The sequence below is a fragment of the Pteropus alecto genome, unplaced genomic scaffold (genome assembly GCF_000325575.1).
Source record: "Pteropus alecto unplaced genomic scaffold, ASM32557v1 scaffold131, whole genome shotgun sequence".
NCBI lineage: Eukaryota > Metazoa > Chordata > Mammalia > Chiroptera > Pteropodidae > Pteropus > Pteropus alecto.
Window position 1 is genome coordinate 8775924 of NW_006434709.1, and position 17741 is coordinate 8793664.

Below are 17741 nucleotides of genomic sequence, written 5' to 3' on the forward strand. Positions count from 1 at the left end.
CCTGAAGTGCATAACTGCTGCAGAGAGAAGCATAATACAGCCAACTCACCCTCACTTCAACATGCTTCCAAATGCAACATGCCACACTGTTGCACAACCAGGAGCTACCTTCGTTAAAAATCCGGAAGTAAAATAAAGAAATGGTATCAACATGCCACTTATTTTTTGTCTTCCTGAACTAAAACTGTAGCTGAAAGCTTGCTTGCTACAAAGACACGCTTTAGCCTGGGAAATGTCAGCTATCTGTACTAAGGGATTCACTATTCCCAGAGGAGCATCTATGGGAGGAGGTAAGGTTAATACTTAATTTCCAGTTGCTTGCTTCTAAATCAATGCAAAGTTTTATCTTAGTAAAGACTCACACAATGCATTAAGTTCTATAAAAGTTCAAGGATTTCATCCATTATAATTTTTTTTTAAATAAGAAGTGAACTCTACAAAAAGTAATGTCCTTATAAAATCTTAACTCATTCGACCACTTAAGGTGGTCAGCTGCAGTAAGTAAACCTTTTATTTCTTCAAAATGCTGCTTCTGCCAACAGAATTTCATGTTCTCTTCTTTACAGACAGGAATTCCTTTACAATCCAATTGTAATTCTGTTTGTCCAAGAGTAGGCACAAAATGCAGTGCAACTGTTGCATAGTGTTCTGGAAGAAAAATAGGAAGCATTATGAAAAGGAAAATTTATAAGTACTACTACCTGCTTTTCATAGGGGGCAGCTTGAGTGTTTTTGGACTCAACAAAGGGTACTAACTGAAAACATACCTTCTGGCCAGTTCCTATATCTCCATTTCATGATGATCTTTTTATTTCTTAACTGAAAACAAAGGGGAAATTCCACTGAAAATATCTTTTTAAAACTTCCTACACAGAGCAACACCAAACCTTTCAGTAAAACTCCTATGTACTAAAAAGAATCCATGAACAACATATAGTCCCATCTTCCAGTTTTATGTCAGCACCATTGTCCATAATGCCAAAATGTCCATGACAGTTAACATCAAGAAGTGTCAATACACTGCTAACCAGAACAGAGCTGATGTCAAGGGTGAGGCAACTGACATTTGGCAATGCAGATACCAGTGATGTAGGTGGCAGAAAGCTGAATGTTCTAGACCAAGAGTTGGGAGGAATTATACTTGTTTCTTCTAAAATCATAAGCATTTGCACAATTACTAAGAAACCGTAGCACGCCTTTATCAGTATATATAACATTTTTTATTTGCTCTGTAACCAAATTAATGAAGTTCTCAGGTTTCTGTAAGCTCATAAAAAAATTTCAAGTTAAAAACATCATTGATTAAAACATTGATTAAAAAAGCAATGTTAATGGAAACGAGTCAATTCCCGGCTTGCTTTTATTTAACTGTAAGATTACTTAACAAATTCTATATATTCACCAGTAGATGGTCCCATCAAACATTTGAAATTTCCCTCCCTTTTCAGCTTCTAATATGGCAGGAGAGTTAGAAAATTTTTGCACCAACTAACCAAGCAAAACATAGTAGACATGTTACTTCAGCACCTTTTTAACCTAAATGTAAAATAATATAACAGTTATTATGGTTTTCTTTAATCCTAAATATGTAGCTTTTCTTACAGCTTTCTCTTCTTTCTCTTCCTTGCAGAGGGAGAAAACTAAATCAATTAATGTATCCCCTAAATGCTGATATATTCACCCCAAAATGCCCATCTTCCCCCCCTCAAATTTTTCAGAAGCTATCCTAAGGACTTCGATCACCACAATTCTAGACCCCCTCAATCAGAAAAACATGGCCATAAGAGAAACCCAAAACCAGCTCTAGTGGTACATTTTTCCCAAATGTCAGCATTTAAGATACTAGCTTGAAAAGTTACTTAACATCTTTCACAGTGAAGATATTGTACAGCTGCTCTACAGCTGTGTCAAACAGTCTGTCATGTGCAGCGCCACAGTGGGAATCCTTACACCCAATGATACTGGAGACAAGGCCTGAATCTCAATAAGAGGTTCCAAAGGCTAATTAGGATGCCAAGAGATAATATGCTGTTTAGATTTTAAAACTGCCTTCCAGTCTGAATAAAACACCAAAATGGCCCATATTCCACACTACCCATTCCAGACACATGGAAATAGCATGAAAAGTCTTTAGTGCCACCAATCCTGGTCTTTATTTTGGAAACGGAGCTGCAATCAAGAGGTTTTTCTATTGTGGTATGTGAACCCCAAAAGTCACATGGTTTTGTAATCTGTTGCCTACCAAACAGTGCCTTTATTGAACTAAATTCAATACTCAGCCCACAAAAAAGGCCTGTTTTTACATTTCCTTCCATCAAGAAGTGTCATTTCATCATTTTCCCCAAGAATGACAGAATGCAAGGGTGAATTAACTGGCTATCATTTACAGTTTTCCATCATCAAAAGGCTGTTGAGAGCTTTAAACCATTCTCATTAAGCTTACCCTTTCCCCTTCCCTACATATTGGCCACCAGACAGACATCCTACCTGCAAGGTGCTCTCATTCAGTTTCCTGGGTTGCCGTAGCTTTTGTTGGTAAAATCATTCCCACTGTAAATTCTACAAAGAAACATGGGAAATGGTTTTAATACGGAACTTCTTCCTTTTCAGCACAAATAGGCAGAAAACCCAAAACAGCGTATAAGAAAATGAAACTGATATTTATAAAAAGAATTCCTAAGTTATTTTGAGAATATCAAGGTCATTCCATGTTGCATATAAAACTAACGTGAGTTCCACAGCAACAAATGCCTTTTATTCTTTTTTCAAATGCCTCATTTTTACTTAGTTTTTGATAAAATAGCAAAAATTTCAAATGTCCTTTTCCAAAAACCTGTTTTATACAACCAACTACTAATAGCTTTACGGTCTTCACCTACTGTCGAAACTAGACACACTCATTGCATCACCACCACCTCACAAAGCCTGGCCTCACAGTATTCAAAAACCTGTGGGCCAGTCATATGTGTGGTCTCATGGAAAAAGTGGCAACCTTAAACCCATTTATGCCAACACCTAGACACGAAGCAGAGTCCAAGGATGATGTACAGACACACAGGCCCTGTTGGCCATTTTGCCTGGCAAGTAACTTCTCTAATTTAGGGAAGAAAACAATAAGTAACCTCACTTCTACACAGTGTAGGAATTACCTAGGTAAATCTCAACTACACCTGTAATACCTACAGTTACTTCGATTCAACAAAGGTTTATCAAGCACCACTATGTGCCAGGCATTGTGCTAGACGCTGGTGATAAAGCAGCGAATAAGACACCTTCCATGCCCTCATGGAGCTTATACACTAGTGGGGAAGACAGATGTTAAGTAATTATACAAATGACTGATTATCATTCCAGAAAACTTAACAATTCTGTAGGCAAAATGGTTCATGCTCTGTTTGATACTGATAATCACTAATTATGGCATTACTTGCGGCAAGCTCTCAACCTCCAGACTACAGTTTATCCTGCAGCATAAAAAGTTGTTTCTGGAACCTTAGACATCAGCCTACCCTGGGAATCTAGATTACAGTACAGAGCATAACTTGGGTAAATAGAAAAGGGACCCTCTGGTTCAGAAGGGGTGCCTTCTTTACCTGTCTTAAGTGCCTTCAGGTAATCTCCAAAGACATCCCTGACCTTGGTGGTGCTTGCAGCTTTCATAAGATCCTTCAATATATCCCCATCTCCTTTCTTTTTACTCATGTTCACCTACAAATCAGAAAAATACAAACCTAGGAAAAATCTGGTTTGATATAGTCTTACAACATTGGGACATAAGGGATGAGAGAAGAACTGTTGATTATGAGAGAAAAGTAGCTATAAGATGTTGCAGGGTTTTTCCTACAGTTTGAGAAGATGTAAGGGTTTTTTAATCAAAGCTCCACTGACTAGGATGGCCAAATCTTGAATGGACTTCTTAGAATGTGAATCATTTAACTTGCATACAAAATTTTATATGTTTATGTATTATATTGATGATGTAGTCCATGGCTTTTATCAGGGTCTAGAAATGCGCTGTCCAGTATGGTAGCCGCATGTGGCTATTGAGCACTTGAAATGTGGCTGGTCTGATTTGAGATGTGCTATAAAATGTAAAATAATACTAGACTTGGAAGACTCAGTACCAAAAAAAAAAAAAAAATGTAAAGTAATTTTGATATTAACTACATGTTAAAATGGTATTTTTATATATTTGGGTTAAATAAAAATATTATTAAAATTAATTCTACCTGTTTCTTTTAACTTTTCTAATATGGCTACTAGAAAATTTTAAATTCCATATGTGGCTTGCATTATATTTCTATTGAACAGCGCTGGTCTAGAACCCCAAAGCCAGTGTTATGTGGGAAAACAAGTTCCCACATAACATGGCCTTGAGTTACACGTTTGGCAGGGAGGAGAGTTGGCAAAGGGAAAAGAGAGAGGGAAGGAGGGGAGGGGAAGAAGGAAGGGAAGAAAAGGGAGAGAAGGGACAGGAGGAAAGAGGAGGGAGACTGGGGAAGACAGGAAAAGAAGGATCAAAATGCTTTGGAATGCCTCTGTGGTATTATCAGAGTGAAAAAAAAAAGTGTCAAATCATTTAGTGTCCCTATGATTTAGCTGAGCTGGGCCTAGGCCTAGGTCCCAGTTCCAATCTAAAGAATTGTTCTATAGTGTTACCAAGTACTGAATCTAAAAGACCAGTTTAACTTACTGACAGAAAACTACGCAGCTGATGGATCCAAATATTGCAAAGTGAAATCACAGCCCCTGAGTATAACAACCACATACCTGAAGATAGGTCTGAGACAGCCCCACTTTTCTGGCATTTTACAACCTTTAATAAAGGCGAGTCATAAATATGTTGCTCAATATGATCTAGGTTTAATATCTTTGAAAGCCTTCATATTGAATATGTTCCACAAATCAAAAAAGACCCTTTGTCAAACTATTTGGTTTGGAAAATATAGCTGCTGAATAAATGATCTGTCTCCAGAATGAAGCTTTCAGCTTAGAGAAGGCACTAACAAAACCAGGCTGAGTTACACAGGCTCAATTTCCCAAGAGAACTAGGAGAGCCAGTCAAAAGTAACACATACTAATTAGTTAAGAACAAAACAAACGAGAAAAAAATACAACATAATATAACCAAGGGAGATCACAGCTAAAAGCTGAGAATTTTCACTATCAAAGAGAAACAGCAAAGATGCAAGGGAGGAGAAACAAAATCCCATTCACCAAGCTGTGTATGCTGCCCGAGCACTTTACAGTACATACACTGTTACAGTTATCTGACAATACTCTTCAATGATAAATTAACCCTGTTTCACAGGAAAGGAGGCCACAGAGGGTGCAGTCACTTCCCCAGGCCCTATACCTGGTCTGGGCGGCAGTCTACGGCTTCCTCTGCTTACTCTTTCCTATACTACTCTGCTCCACACTCCTTGCTGCCCTCACAGTACAGCAATCCTTGGCAAATGAGCCCTCTATGACTCACCAAAACTATAGCACAGGAATCACAGTCCAATAAAGTGTTTAAATGCTCAACACTTACAGCTTGATTTAAAAGAAAATACTTCACCTCAGTGTCATCTACTTCATTTTCTTCAGAAAAGTTAGGTATTTCAATCAATCTCTTGTGCTTTTGCACCAGATTCTTTAATTATACCTAAAATGAGCAAAATGTGTTTTTCAATTACAAAGTAAAAACTGGTTTATTCAAAACTGCCCTGCATAACTGAATAGGGTGCCACCTCACAGGGTGCCACCAAAGCTGGCAAGGCAGGTTCAGGGTTTTACCACCACACCGGTACCTAAAGTGACCCTGTTCTCCTGACCCACAAGAAGAGGTAAGAAACTGAGAAAAGCAGGGGTAGAGCCACCCCAAATCAGGGACCAGGTGGAAGGATGAGAGTGGAGTAAGTGGGTCTGTAACCAATGTTTCTTTTTTCATCCCTCAATATTATTTATGTCAAAGCAGGATAAAAGGCCATCTTGATAAGTCACAAAAGGAAACAAAAAAAAGAGACAAGTGAGTTCTGATCATGAGTGAGGGGAAGGATGTCTTGGCTTGGGGAAGTTCTGTGTAGACTCCATACAGCTGGGTTTCTTTGAACACTAGAGTATTGATTTCAGAGATAACATTGAGATGGCAACATAGGTTATTCCCAACTTTAGTCCCCCTCACAAGACAACTAAAAGCTCTCCACAGATAAGACACAACTGTGAAAATCCCAGAACCCAGAGGTGAGGCTGAAGCAGAGACAGAGAAGGACTGCGTTAGAATGGTAAGAGGACTCTGAACAAACTGCCCCTCCCCAAGGCCAGCACGGAGTTGCACTGAAAGAGCTCCGCTGTGCCTTTTTTTTCTTTTTTTTTTAGGCAAGGCAACCCTTGGTTGACCTCACAGACTGCAAGGACCTTGTCAGCTTACAATCCCTTATCTTTTTATTTTTTTACACCTACAGCACCTGGTCTTCCTAGGTAGTCTCCCATCCAAGTACTAACCAGGCCCAACCCTGCTTAGCTTCCAAGATCAGACGGGATCAGGCTTGTTCAGGGCAGCATGGCTGTAGACTCCACTGTGCTTTCTCCAGTGAGAAAACGCAATGTGCACATCTGGGTCCGCCATAATTGTGGATGCTTTCTGGGAGGCCCACTTTGGACTTGCCTCACAGGGTCCAGGGACCATTAGGAGTCAGAGATGGAGTGGGGGGCAGGGCTTTCAGCAACCAGCACTCAAGTCTTGGTAGGCCACATTTCTGCTTGCAGCAGTGCATGGGCAGAAATCCTAGCCACTGATGGCCCATCTGCAGAGCCTAGCTGGTAGCCCTATCTGGCTAGGGACCTCAGTCGGAAATTCTGCTTGATTTGGGTCCCCAGTCAATGGTCCATAGCCAGCTATGGAGCCCATTCTACTGCCCCACCTAGGCAAGGAAGCAATTTGCAGCTCCACTCAACTGCTGAGTGCAGCCTCCAGTCCAACTAACCATGGAACCTGGACAGCCACAGAGCCCTGCCTACAGCCCCACTCAGGCAGGGAGGCAAACCAGCAGCCCTGCCCAACTGTTGAACATAGCCTCTAGCCCCACATCACCAGAGATCTTGAATAGTGACCCTAAGCAGCCTCAGAGCCCAGTCTACAGCCCTGCCTGACTGCTAAACACAGCTTACAGCCTCATCCTGACAGAGAGCCCAATAACCCCACCCAACTGCTGGAGGCATCTACTGCCAGAAAGCCGTGCAAGGGACCTTGTTCAATAGTGGAGCACAGCCAGCAGCCTTCCTGATTGCGAAGGCAAGCCTGTATACCTGCCCAACTTAAAGGCACAGTCTGTGTGCCCATCTGATCACAGCCTGAAGCTAGGTCCAACCACAAAGCCCTGCCTAATGGCCTCGCCTGAACAGAATCCAGCCAACAGCACCATCTGACCAGGCAGCATAAGCTGAGACCCTACCCAACCAGGAGTGAATGTGGAGCCCAGCCCACAGACCTACCCAATCACAAAGTCCAATCAGTGGCAGTACCCTAATGGAGAACACAGCCAGTGATCCCATTTGACTAAAGGTAATTGCAGAGCCCAGCTAGAAGCTGATGTGACCATGGAGCACAGCCAGCAAACCCACCCAGTCAAGGAGCTCACCCACTGGCCCTGCTCGAACATGGACCCCATCTAGCGACAACCCACCCAACCTCAAAGCAAAGGTAGTAACCCCACCCAACTAGAGACCTTGACAGCAAGCCCCACCAAACTATGGACATTACTGGCTGAACTGCTCAGCTAGCTGAATGGTGAAGGTCTTTCTCTGATCAAACAAACTTGTAAAGTCTGGCAGAGGAACCACTTACTTACACTGGCAGACACCAATGTAAGGAATCGAGGTGCATAATCAGGTAAAACATACAACACCAAAGGAAACTAATAAAGCTGCAATAAATGACCCTAAAGAAATGGGCATCTATAAACTATGTGACTAGGAATTCAGAATAAAAGAAGTTTATTAAACTACAAGAGCACACGGACAACTAAACAAAATTAGGAAAACAATGCATGAACAAAGAGAAGTTGAAAAAATAGAAACCATTAAAAATCAATTGAAAAAAATCCTAGAGCTGCAGAAAACAATGACTGAACTGAAGAACTGAAAAACTGAACATAGAGCTTCAACAACTAACTTGAGCAAGCAGAAGAAAGAATTAGTGAACTAGAAGATAGGTTATTTGAAATTATCCAGCCAGAGGAATAAAAAGAAAAAAGAATAAAAAAGAGTGAAGAAAGCCTACAGTATTTATGGGATACCATCAAAAGAAACAATATATACATTATTGAAACCTCATAAGGATGAGAGATAGAAAAAAGAGACAGAAAGTCTATTTAAACCAATAACGGTCAAAATTTTTGACCATTACCAAACCTGGTCAGAGACATTAAAATCCAGATTCATGAAACCCAAAATACCCTCAAATATGTTGAACTCAAGAAGAGCTACATCAACACATAATTAAACTGTCAAAAATCGAAGAGTTTTGAAAGAAGCAAAAGAAAAGTGACTCGTCACATACAAGAGTGCTTCCATAAGACAATAGGCAGATTTCTCAACAGATATCTTATCGGCTAGGAGTGGGATGAGATATTCAAAATACTGAAAGAAACAACTGCGAACCAAAACTGCCACACCGAGCGAAGCTGTCCTTCAGAAATTAAGGGTAAAAAGGTTCTCAAGGAGCTCAGAGTGTTCATTACCACTGAACCTGCCTATGAGATGCTAAAGGGTGTTCTTCAAGCTAACATAAAAAGATGCTAATTAGCATCAAAAAAATACAAATGTGTAAAACAATGGTAATGATAAATACGTAGTCAAAGTCAGATTATCTAATACTGCAATGGTGGTGCATAATTCACTTACAATTCTAAAAGTTAAAAAACAAATGTATTAAAAATAACCATAACTTATATGTACAGTAACTTATGGTTATTTTTAATATTTGTTTTTTAATTTTTAAAGTAAATTGTAACATCAATTAAATCAGGTAAAAACAATTAAATTATAACATTTAAAGTAAATCATATCAAAAACCTAAAATGTGAGAAAAAAATTACTATATGCTATCAAAGTTGTTATCAGTTTAAATAGGAGTTTATAAATATTTTTTATGTTATCCTCAACATAATCGCAAAGAAAAACCTGTAGTAGACACACAAAAGATTAAAAGGTAATAGGAGTCACAGCATAGGACCACAAAAAGGCATCAAATCACGCAGGAAGATGGCAGGAGAGGAAGCAAGGAACATAGGTGCTACAAAACTCTCAGAAATCAATTAACAGAATGAGCAATTGTAAGCCCTTACTTATCAATAATTATTTTAAACATAAATGTATTAAGTTATCCAATCAAAAGATACATAATTCCTGAATGGATTAAAACAAAATAAAAAAACAAGATCAAACAATGTGCTGCCTATAAGAGACTCACTTTAACTTTAAGGATACACATGAACTAAGTAAGAGTGAAGGGATTAAAAAAGGTATTTCAAGTAAATGGTGACCAAACCAAAGCAGTGACTATACTTATATTAGACAAAATAGACTTTAAAAATGGTCAAAAGAAACAAGGAAGATAATTATACAATGCTAAAGGGGTCAATTCATCAAGAAGATGTAACAATTCTAGGTATATATGCACCCAACATCAAAGCACCTAAATATATATACTAATATAAGCACCTAAATATAATACTAACAGAATTAAAAGGAGAAATAAATAGCAATACAATAATAGCTGGGGACGTTAACACCCAGCTCTCAACAATGGAAAGATTATCCAGACAGAAAATCGATAAGGAAATAGATTTGAACAACACTATAGACCAAATGGACCAAACAGACATATAAAGAACATTCCATCCAACAACAACAGACATATAAAGAACATTCAATCCAACAGCAACACATTCTTCTCAAGCTCCCACGAACATTTTATAGGGTATTTTATAGGGTAATTCATATGTTAGGCCACAAAACAAGTCTCAACAACTTCAAAAAGATAGAAATTATAATATCTTTTCCAACCACAATGGTATGAAACTAGAAATGAATAACAAGAGGAAAGCTGGAAAGTTCACAAATATATAGAAATCAACACACTCCTAAACAACCAATGGCTCAAAGAAATCAAAAGGAACAATTTTAAAATATCTTGAGACAAATGAAAATGGAAACACAACACGCCAAAACTTATGGGATGTAGCAGAAGAAGTTTTTAGAGGGAAGTTAATAGCAATGAATACGCCAAAACTTATGGGATGTAGCAGAAGTTTTTAGAGGGAAGTTAATAGCAATGAATACATACATCAAGAAAAAAATCTCAAATAATGAACCTTAACTTCACAACTCAAAGAACTAGAAAAAGAACAAATTAAGCCCAAAGGTAAGAGAAGAAAAGGTGGCGGGGGAAGGAATCTATACTTTCAACGTAATTCCTATCAAAATTTCAATAGCATTTTCACAGAAATAGAATAATCCTAAAATGTGTATAGAAGATCCCAAATAGCCAAAGCGATCGTGAGAAAGAACAAGCTGAAGACATGACACGTAATATAGTAAACTATATTACAAAGCTATAGTTATCAAAACAGAATGTTACTGGCATAAAAACAGACACATAAATAAATGGGACAAAATAGAGAGCTCAGAAATGAATCCATGCTTATATGGTCAATTAATCTATGACAAAGAGTCAAGAATATACAGTGGGGAAAAGACAGTCTCTTCAATAAATGTTTCTGGGAAAACTGGGAAGCATGAGCAAAAGAATGAAACTGGATCATTACCTTCCACCACACACAAAAATTAACTCAAAATGAATTGAAGACTTGAAATTAAGACCTGAAACCATAAAACTCCTAAAATAAAACACAGACAGTAAGCTCCTTAATATTGGTCCTGGCAATGATTTTTTGGATTTGACACCAAAAGCCAAGACAACAAAATCAAAACTAAACAAGTGGGACTAATCAAACTAAAAAGTTTCTGCACAGCAAAGGAAACCATCAACAAAATGAAAAGGCAACCTACCAAATGGGAAAAAATATTTGCAAATCATATATTTGATAAGGGGTTAATATCCAAAAATATACAAAGAACTCATATAACCCAGAAACAAAAAACAATGTGATTAAAAAATAAGCAGAGGATCTGAATAGACATTTTCCCAAAGAAAACATACAGATGGCCAGAGGGTACATGAAAAGGTCCTCAACATCACTAATCATCAGGGAAATGCAAATCAAAACAACAAGCTATCACCTCACACCTGTTAGAATGGCTGTTATCCAAAAGACAAGAAATAATGAGTGTTGGCAAAAATGTGAAGCAAAAAGAACATTTGTGCACTGTTAGTGGGAATGTAAATTGGTCCAGCCCCTATGGAAAACAGTTTGGAGGTTCCTCGAAAAATTAAAAATAGAACTACTATACGATCCAGCAATTCTGCTTCTGGGTATTTATCCAAAGGAAAACAAAACACTAATTTGAAATCAACACACTAATATGCGCCCCAAAGTTCACTACGACATTATTTACAACAGCCAAAACATGGAAGAAACGTAAGTGTCCTAAGTGGATGATGGATAAAGAAAATGTGGTGTGTGTGTACATATATGTGTGTACATATACGTGTGTGTGTACATATATGTACACACACTACATTATTATTCAGCTATAAAAAAAGAAAGAAATTTTTCCACTAGCAACAAATGGATGGACCTTGAGAACATTATGCTAAGTGAAATAAGTCAGAAAGACAAATACTGTGTGATCTCCCTTCTATGTGGAATCTAAAAAAAAGAAAAACTCAGATACAGAGAACAGATGAGTGGTTGCCAGAGGCAAGGGAGGAATGGGTTAAGGTCATCAAAAGGTACAAACTTCCATTAATAAAATAAGTTAGTCATCGGGATGTAATGTATAGCATGATAACAATATTTAATAATACTGTTTTGTATATTTGAAAGTTGCTAAAAAAGTAAATCTTAAAAGTTCTTATTATAAAAAGAAAAATCTATGTGTATGGTTATGAATGTTAACTAAACTTACTGTAGTGATCATTTCACGATGTTTACAAATATTGAATCATCTTGTACATCCAAAACTAAAGTCATATGTCAATTTTATCTCCATAAAAAGGCTGAACAACCAAAAAGAAATGGATAAATGGAAACATATCACCTACCAACTCTGAATGAGAAAAACTAGAAAATCTGAACATATCAATTAAGGTTAAGGAGATTGAATCGGTAGTCAAAAACCGCCCAACAGAGAAAATCCCAGAACCAGATGGTTTCACTGGTGAATTATACCAAACACTTAAAGAATAATTAATGCCAATCCTTTTCAAATTCTTCCAAAAAACTGAAGAGAATGGAATACTCCCAAACTCATTTTAGGAGGCCAGCACTACCCCAATGCTAAAGCCAGATAAAGACACTAAAAGAAAATTACAGGCCAATAACCCTGATGAAGAATATAGATGTAAAGACTCTCCCCCCCCCCAAAAAAAATACCATCAAATCGATTTCAACAGCACATTAAAAGAATCATACACCGTGATCAAGTGGGATTCATCTCTGGGATTCAAGGATAGCTCACAATACACAAAACAATAAATGTGATACACCACATTAATAAAGATAAAAATCATATGATCATCTCGATTCACACAGAAAAAACATTTGACAAAATTCAATATCCATTCATGATCAAAACTGCCAACAAACTAGACAGAGTAGGCACATACCTCAACATAATAAAGGCCACATATGACAAACGCCATCATACTCAATAGTGAAATGCTGAAAAGCTTTTCCTCCAAATTATAAGACAAGGATGCCCACTCTCACCATGCCTATTCAACATAATAATGGAAGTCCTGGCTAGAGAAATCAAGAAAGAAAAAGTTGTAAAAGGCATCCAAATTGGAAAGGAAAAAGTAAAATTGTTTGTGAATTACTTTATCTTACAAACAAAATCCTAAATATGCCACCAAAAACTATTAAAACTAATAAATAATTCAGTAGTTTCTGGATACAAAAATCAATATAGAAAAATCCATTGCATTTTTATACACTAACAACAAACTAGGTGAAAAAGAAACAATCTCATTTACAATTGCATCAAAAACAGTAAAATACTTAGGGATAAATTTAACAAAGGAGGTGAAAGATCTATACACTGAAAATTGTAAGGCAGTGATGAAGAAAACTGAAAAAGACACAAGTAAATGGAAAGATATCCCATGTTCATATCTTGGAAGAATTAATAGTGTTAAAACATCCATACTGCCCAAAGCAACCTATACATTCACTGCAATCCCCATCAAGTTTCCAAAGGCATTTTTTACAAAAGTAGAAAAAACGATCCTAAATTTCACATGGAACCACAAAACACGCCAAAGAGCCAAAGCAATCCTGAGACAGAACAAAGCTGGAGGCATCACAATTCTTGATTTCAAACTTTACTATAAAGCTTTAGTAACCCAAACAGTATGGTACTAGCATAAAAAGACACATAGACCAATGCTTAAGATCAAGAGCCCAAAAATAAACCCATGCATATACAGTCAACTAATATGTGACAAGACATCCAAGAATACTCAATAGGTAAAAAAGAGTCTCTTCATTAAATGGTGCTGGGAAACTAGATATTCACATGCAAAAGAATGAAAATGGACCCCTATCTTACACCACTCACAAAAATTAACTCAAAATGGATTAAAGACATAAATGTATGACCTGAAACCATAAAACTCCTAGAAGAAAACACAGGTAGTAAGCTCCCTGACCTAGGTCTTGGCAATGATTTTTGGATATGACATGAAAAGCACAAACTACAAAAGCAAAACTAAACAAGTGGGACTAGTCAAACTAAAAAGTTTCTGCACGACAAAAGAAACAACAAAATGAAAAGGACAACCTACAGAATGGGAGAAATATTTGCAAGCCTTAACTGATAAAGAGTTACTATCCAAAATACATAAGGAACTCACACAACTCAATAGCAAAAAATAAATAAATCCTATTTAAAAATGGGCAAAGGACCTAAATATATTTACGCAAAGATATTCAAAGGATAGATGACAGATACGTGATAAAGTGCTCATCACCACTTATCAGGGAGATGCAAATCAAAACATATCACATTATATCACTTCACATCTGTTAGAATGGCTATTATCAAAAAGAGAACAGGTGCTGGCAAGAATGTGGGGAAAGGAACCCTTATGCACGGTTGGTGGGAATGTAAATTGGTGCAGCCACTATGGAAAAGAGCATGGAGTTTCCTCAAAAAAGTTAAAATAGAACTACCATATGAATCTGCAATTCCACATGTGGGTTTATATCCAAAGGAAATGAAAATGCTATCTGACAAGGTAGGTAGATATGAGCCAGAAGGAGAGGGGAAATGAAGGGTTAACGAGGCCCCAAGACTGCCCAGTAGAATATACACAACAGGATATCGTAATTAAACACATATCCAAACTAGATAGACAGGCAGGTACCTGGTGGCGCCTGGTGCCTTGATAGCTTTCCCTCAGTCAGTTAATGGCAGATGACCATTATATGACAATACTCTGAGGGCGCTCAACTGGTATGGGCAAAGTTGGCTAACTGAGCACGTGCCTACTCTCAAAGTCCGCCGCGCAGATGTACGACTCCCATCTGCAGACTCACACTGCACATGCCCAGGGCAGAAGTAGGGCGATTCAGAGGGAGGAGCTGGAAATCCACACCATTCCAGATAGGAGGGAGAAAAGGAGAAGAAACTGATCCATAAGAACTCAGAACCCCAATTTCTCAGCACGCTTGATTTTTATCAAGCTGCCTGCCTGGACTATTTTCCAAGTGTACTTTACTTTGCTTGCATTACTCAATAAAATCACTTCGGTTTGCTACTTTTTGTCAGAGTGTCAGACGGCCACATAAACCTTTTGTGAGAGATCCAAGGACCAAGCTCCTGACTCCCACAATGCAGACACCTGATTGCCAGTAACATATCTTAGAGATATCTGAATCCCCATGTTCAGTGCAGCATTATTTACAATAGCCATGGAAACAACCTAAGTGTCCATCAATGGATGAAGACAATGGGATACATAAATGTATAAAATATATATACATACACACACACACAACTGCACATTATTCAGCCATTAAAAAGGAAATCCTTGTCTAGGCCATGCCACCCTGAACCCGCCCAATCTCATCTGATCTCAGAAGCTAAGTAGGGTCGGGCCTGGTTAATACTTAGATGGGAGATCGCCTAGGAATACCGAGTGCTGTAGGCATTAAAAAAAAAAAAGGAAATCCTGCCATTTGCATCAACATAAATGAACCTTGAAGGCATTATGCTAAGTGAAATAAGTCAGAGAAACCACAAATACTGTATGATCTCATTTATATATATAATGTAGAAAAACCAAACTCACAGAAAGAGAGAGAGTAGACTGGTGGTTGCAAGAGTTGGGGGGCAGGGTCATGAAGGTGGTCAAAGGATACAAAGGGTATAAACTTCCAGTTATATGATGAATAAGTTCTGAGGATGTGATGTACGGCATGGTGGCTATGGTTAAGAACAATGTACTGTATATTTGAAAGTTGATAAGAAAGTAAACCTTAAAAGTTCTCAATATACATAAAAACACTATGTGAAGTGATGGGTGTGTTAACTAACCTTATTGTGATAATCATCTCACAATATAAACATATCAAATCATCGTGTTGTAGAACTTAAACTCATACAATAAGTCAATTACAACTCAATAAAGCTGGGAAAAATTAAATTAAAAAAAAAAAAGACCAGAGTGTTCCCTCCTCCCCAGTGGGTCCCCCTTGCCATCTTTGAGACTCACTGAGAAAGCACAGGGTGTCCAGGGGTAAGGACAAGCCCTATTCAGCTTGCCCTCTGGCTGCTGCCTGGGAGTGGCTGGCTCTTATCCTGCAAAGGAGCTGGTTGCTGCTATGAGCTAAGTGAGATGGAAGGGACGCAAGGCCATGAGCTTCCCTCTGGGCCCTCAGACCCCTATCTTGTGGGGAGAGGGGCAAAGTGGGTGTAAGGAGCCAGACCCTGCTGTAATCTAGCTAGCAGCAGCCATAGAAGGAGCAACTAATGGCACACTCCCAGCCAGAAGGCTCCAAGGCAGGAATGGGACTACTTTTGATCCTGGCTGAACACTGCCCTGGGCTCTGCCTGGCTCAAGCAAGCAAGGTGGCCTCTAAGAGGCCCAAGGCCAGTTTACAGGGTGGCTCTCTCTCTAATCCAAATTCTCAAGAAAGGAGCTGACTGATTCCTGGGCTAAGGCCCAATCTTTAAGACAGCATAATCCTCTAGAACCAGATCTCTCCCTCCTCCTCTTCCTTTTCTCCTTTGTCTTCACATTCATGATTATTTCAACAAGTATTTATTAAACATAGATTGTCTACCCTGACAGATGCTAGGTACCATGGGAGAAATTTATTCAACAAGTACAATGTTCCAGACAGTGATCTAGGCCTGAAACAAAACCAATCAATCTCTGACCAAGAGACCTGAAGAGTGTTGTCCTTGAACTGTCTCCCTTCTCTGCTCTTGGCAGCAGCTCCAGGAATTTTTAGTACTCAAAGGTGCCTGGCAGACAAAAGTCCAGGTGAAAGCAAAGAGCTATAAGTACTGGGAGAAAAGGAAACCCCCAGCTTGTCCCATAAGGAACTCCACCTGTGGTAAGGGTGTGTCTGGAACTACCAACACCAGTTCAGGAGCCAGTTAAGTGCCTGTTTCAGAGCAGTTATAAAAATACCTGCTGAATGAATGAATGATGAATCAAAAAAATCTGCCCCAAGGCTGCTTCCAGCCCTACCTGTCCCCTGAGGCCCCTGTTACCTTTCCAGCCCAGTTTGATGTTCCACTCATAGAAGAAAATCAGCTTCCCTTTGCCATTGCTGTAGAAAGCCTCACCTTCCAACTGCTTCAGCTCACTGATCTGGCAGTGACCAGCCTCACTCTCTACAACGATGCCCACCAGGAACTCACAGAACTTCCCCTTGGACCAGCTGGCGGCATCCCGCTCCGTCCTGCCAGGGGCCAGAAGGGCAGAGTCATGAATGGAAGCCCCAAGTGGTACCACACGCCCAGCCTGGGTCTCAGGGTAATGCCTGGGCCCAGCATGCATAAGCGTGATCCCTCTCAAGGGGCTTAGAGAGACCTGCCACCCTCAAACTTACAAACATGCTTCTCAAATCAACTTTCTACCAAATATCTTTTAATCCTCCTACTCGGTTCCTTAAGACATTATTAACTACTAAGTAAAGTAGTATTTTGTCTTAAAAACATCACCTTATTTGGGAGAAGAGAGGCCTAGCAATCTGACCGATTGGCAAAAGATGAGCAAAGGCCTGGACCCTATGAAAAAGTAGTAATAACTGAAATAATTCTAATCATAAAACAAATTATCAAGTGTGTTCATACATATTTCATGCAATCTCCCCAAATAATGTTCCTATTTGGGGGAGTGGAAATGAGCTGAGAGAAGTCCATGATGTGTCTATGGTGACAGGGATAGGAAAGGGGAGGTCAGCTTCTCTGAGCCCCAGGCCAGGGCTCTCCCAATAAATAATCCCTTCTCAGACTGAGGGCTTTGCTCTGCCCTGGACTTGCCTCAGCATCATCTTAATGGCCTTGAGGTACCATAATCCTCAAAGGAGCTGGGCAAAGAGCATCACTTCCTGAGG

General features: G+C 38.9%; 1 protein-coding gene and 1 pseudogene across 11 annotated transcripts in view; both read right to left on the reverse strand.

Moving 5' to 3' along the window:
• Positions 1 to 370: 370 nt before the first annotated feature.
• The window catches only part of AHSA2P, an 18889-nt gene continuing 1518 nt past the window's right edge, over positions 371 to 17741 (reverse strand). For 2 of the 11 annotated variants that reach the window (XR_003045630.1, XR_003045625.1), the window contains exons 2-5: positions 3594 to 3708; positions 2488 to 2559; positions 768 to 819; positions 371 to 648 (exon numbers count right to left, since the gene is read on the reverse strand). Coding sequence is in view for 2 of the 11 variants with exons in the window: in XM_025045099.1 (XP_024900867.1) it covers positions 2501 to 2559; positions 3594 to 3708 (174 nt within the window). In the remaining 9 variants the exon portion in view is untranslated. Of the gene's footprint in view, positions 649 to 767; positions 820 to 2487; positions 2560 to 3593; positions 3709 to 5560; positions 5648 to 16893; positions 17085 to 17741 lie in introns of all 11 variants that reach the window. The other 9 variants (XR_003045633.1, XR_003045631.1, XR_003045627.1 and 6 more) reach the window with 8 other exon arrangements.
• On the reverse strand, positions 6438 to 6556 carry LOC112478126 (annotated as a pseudogene).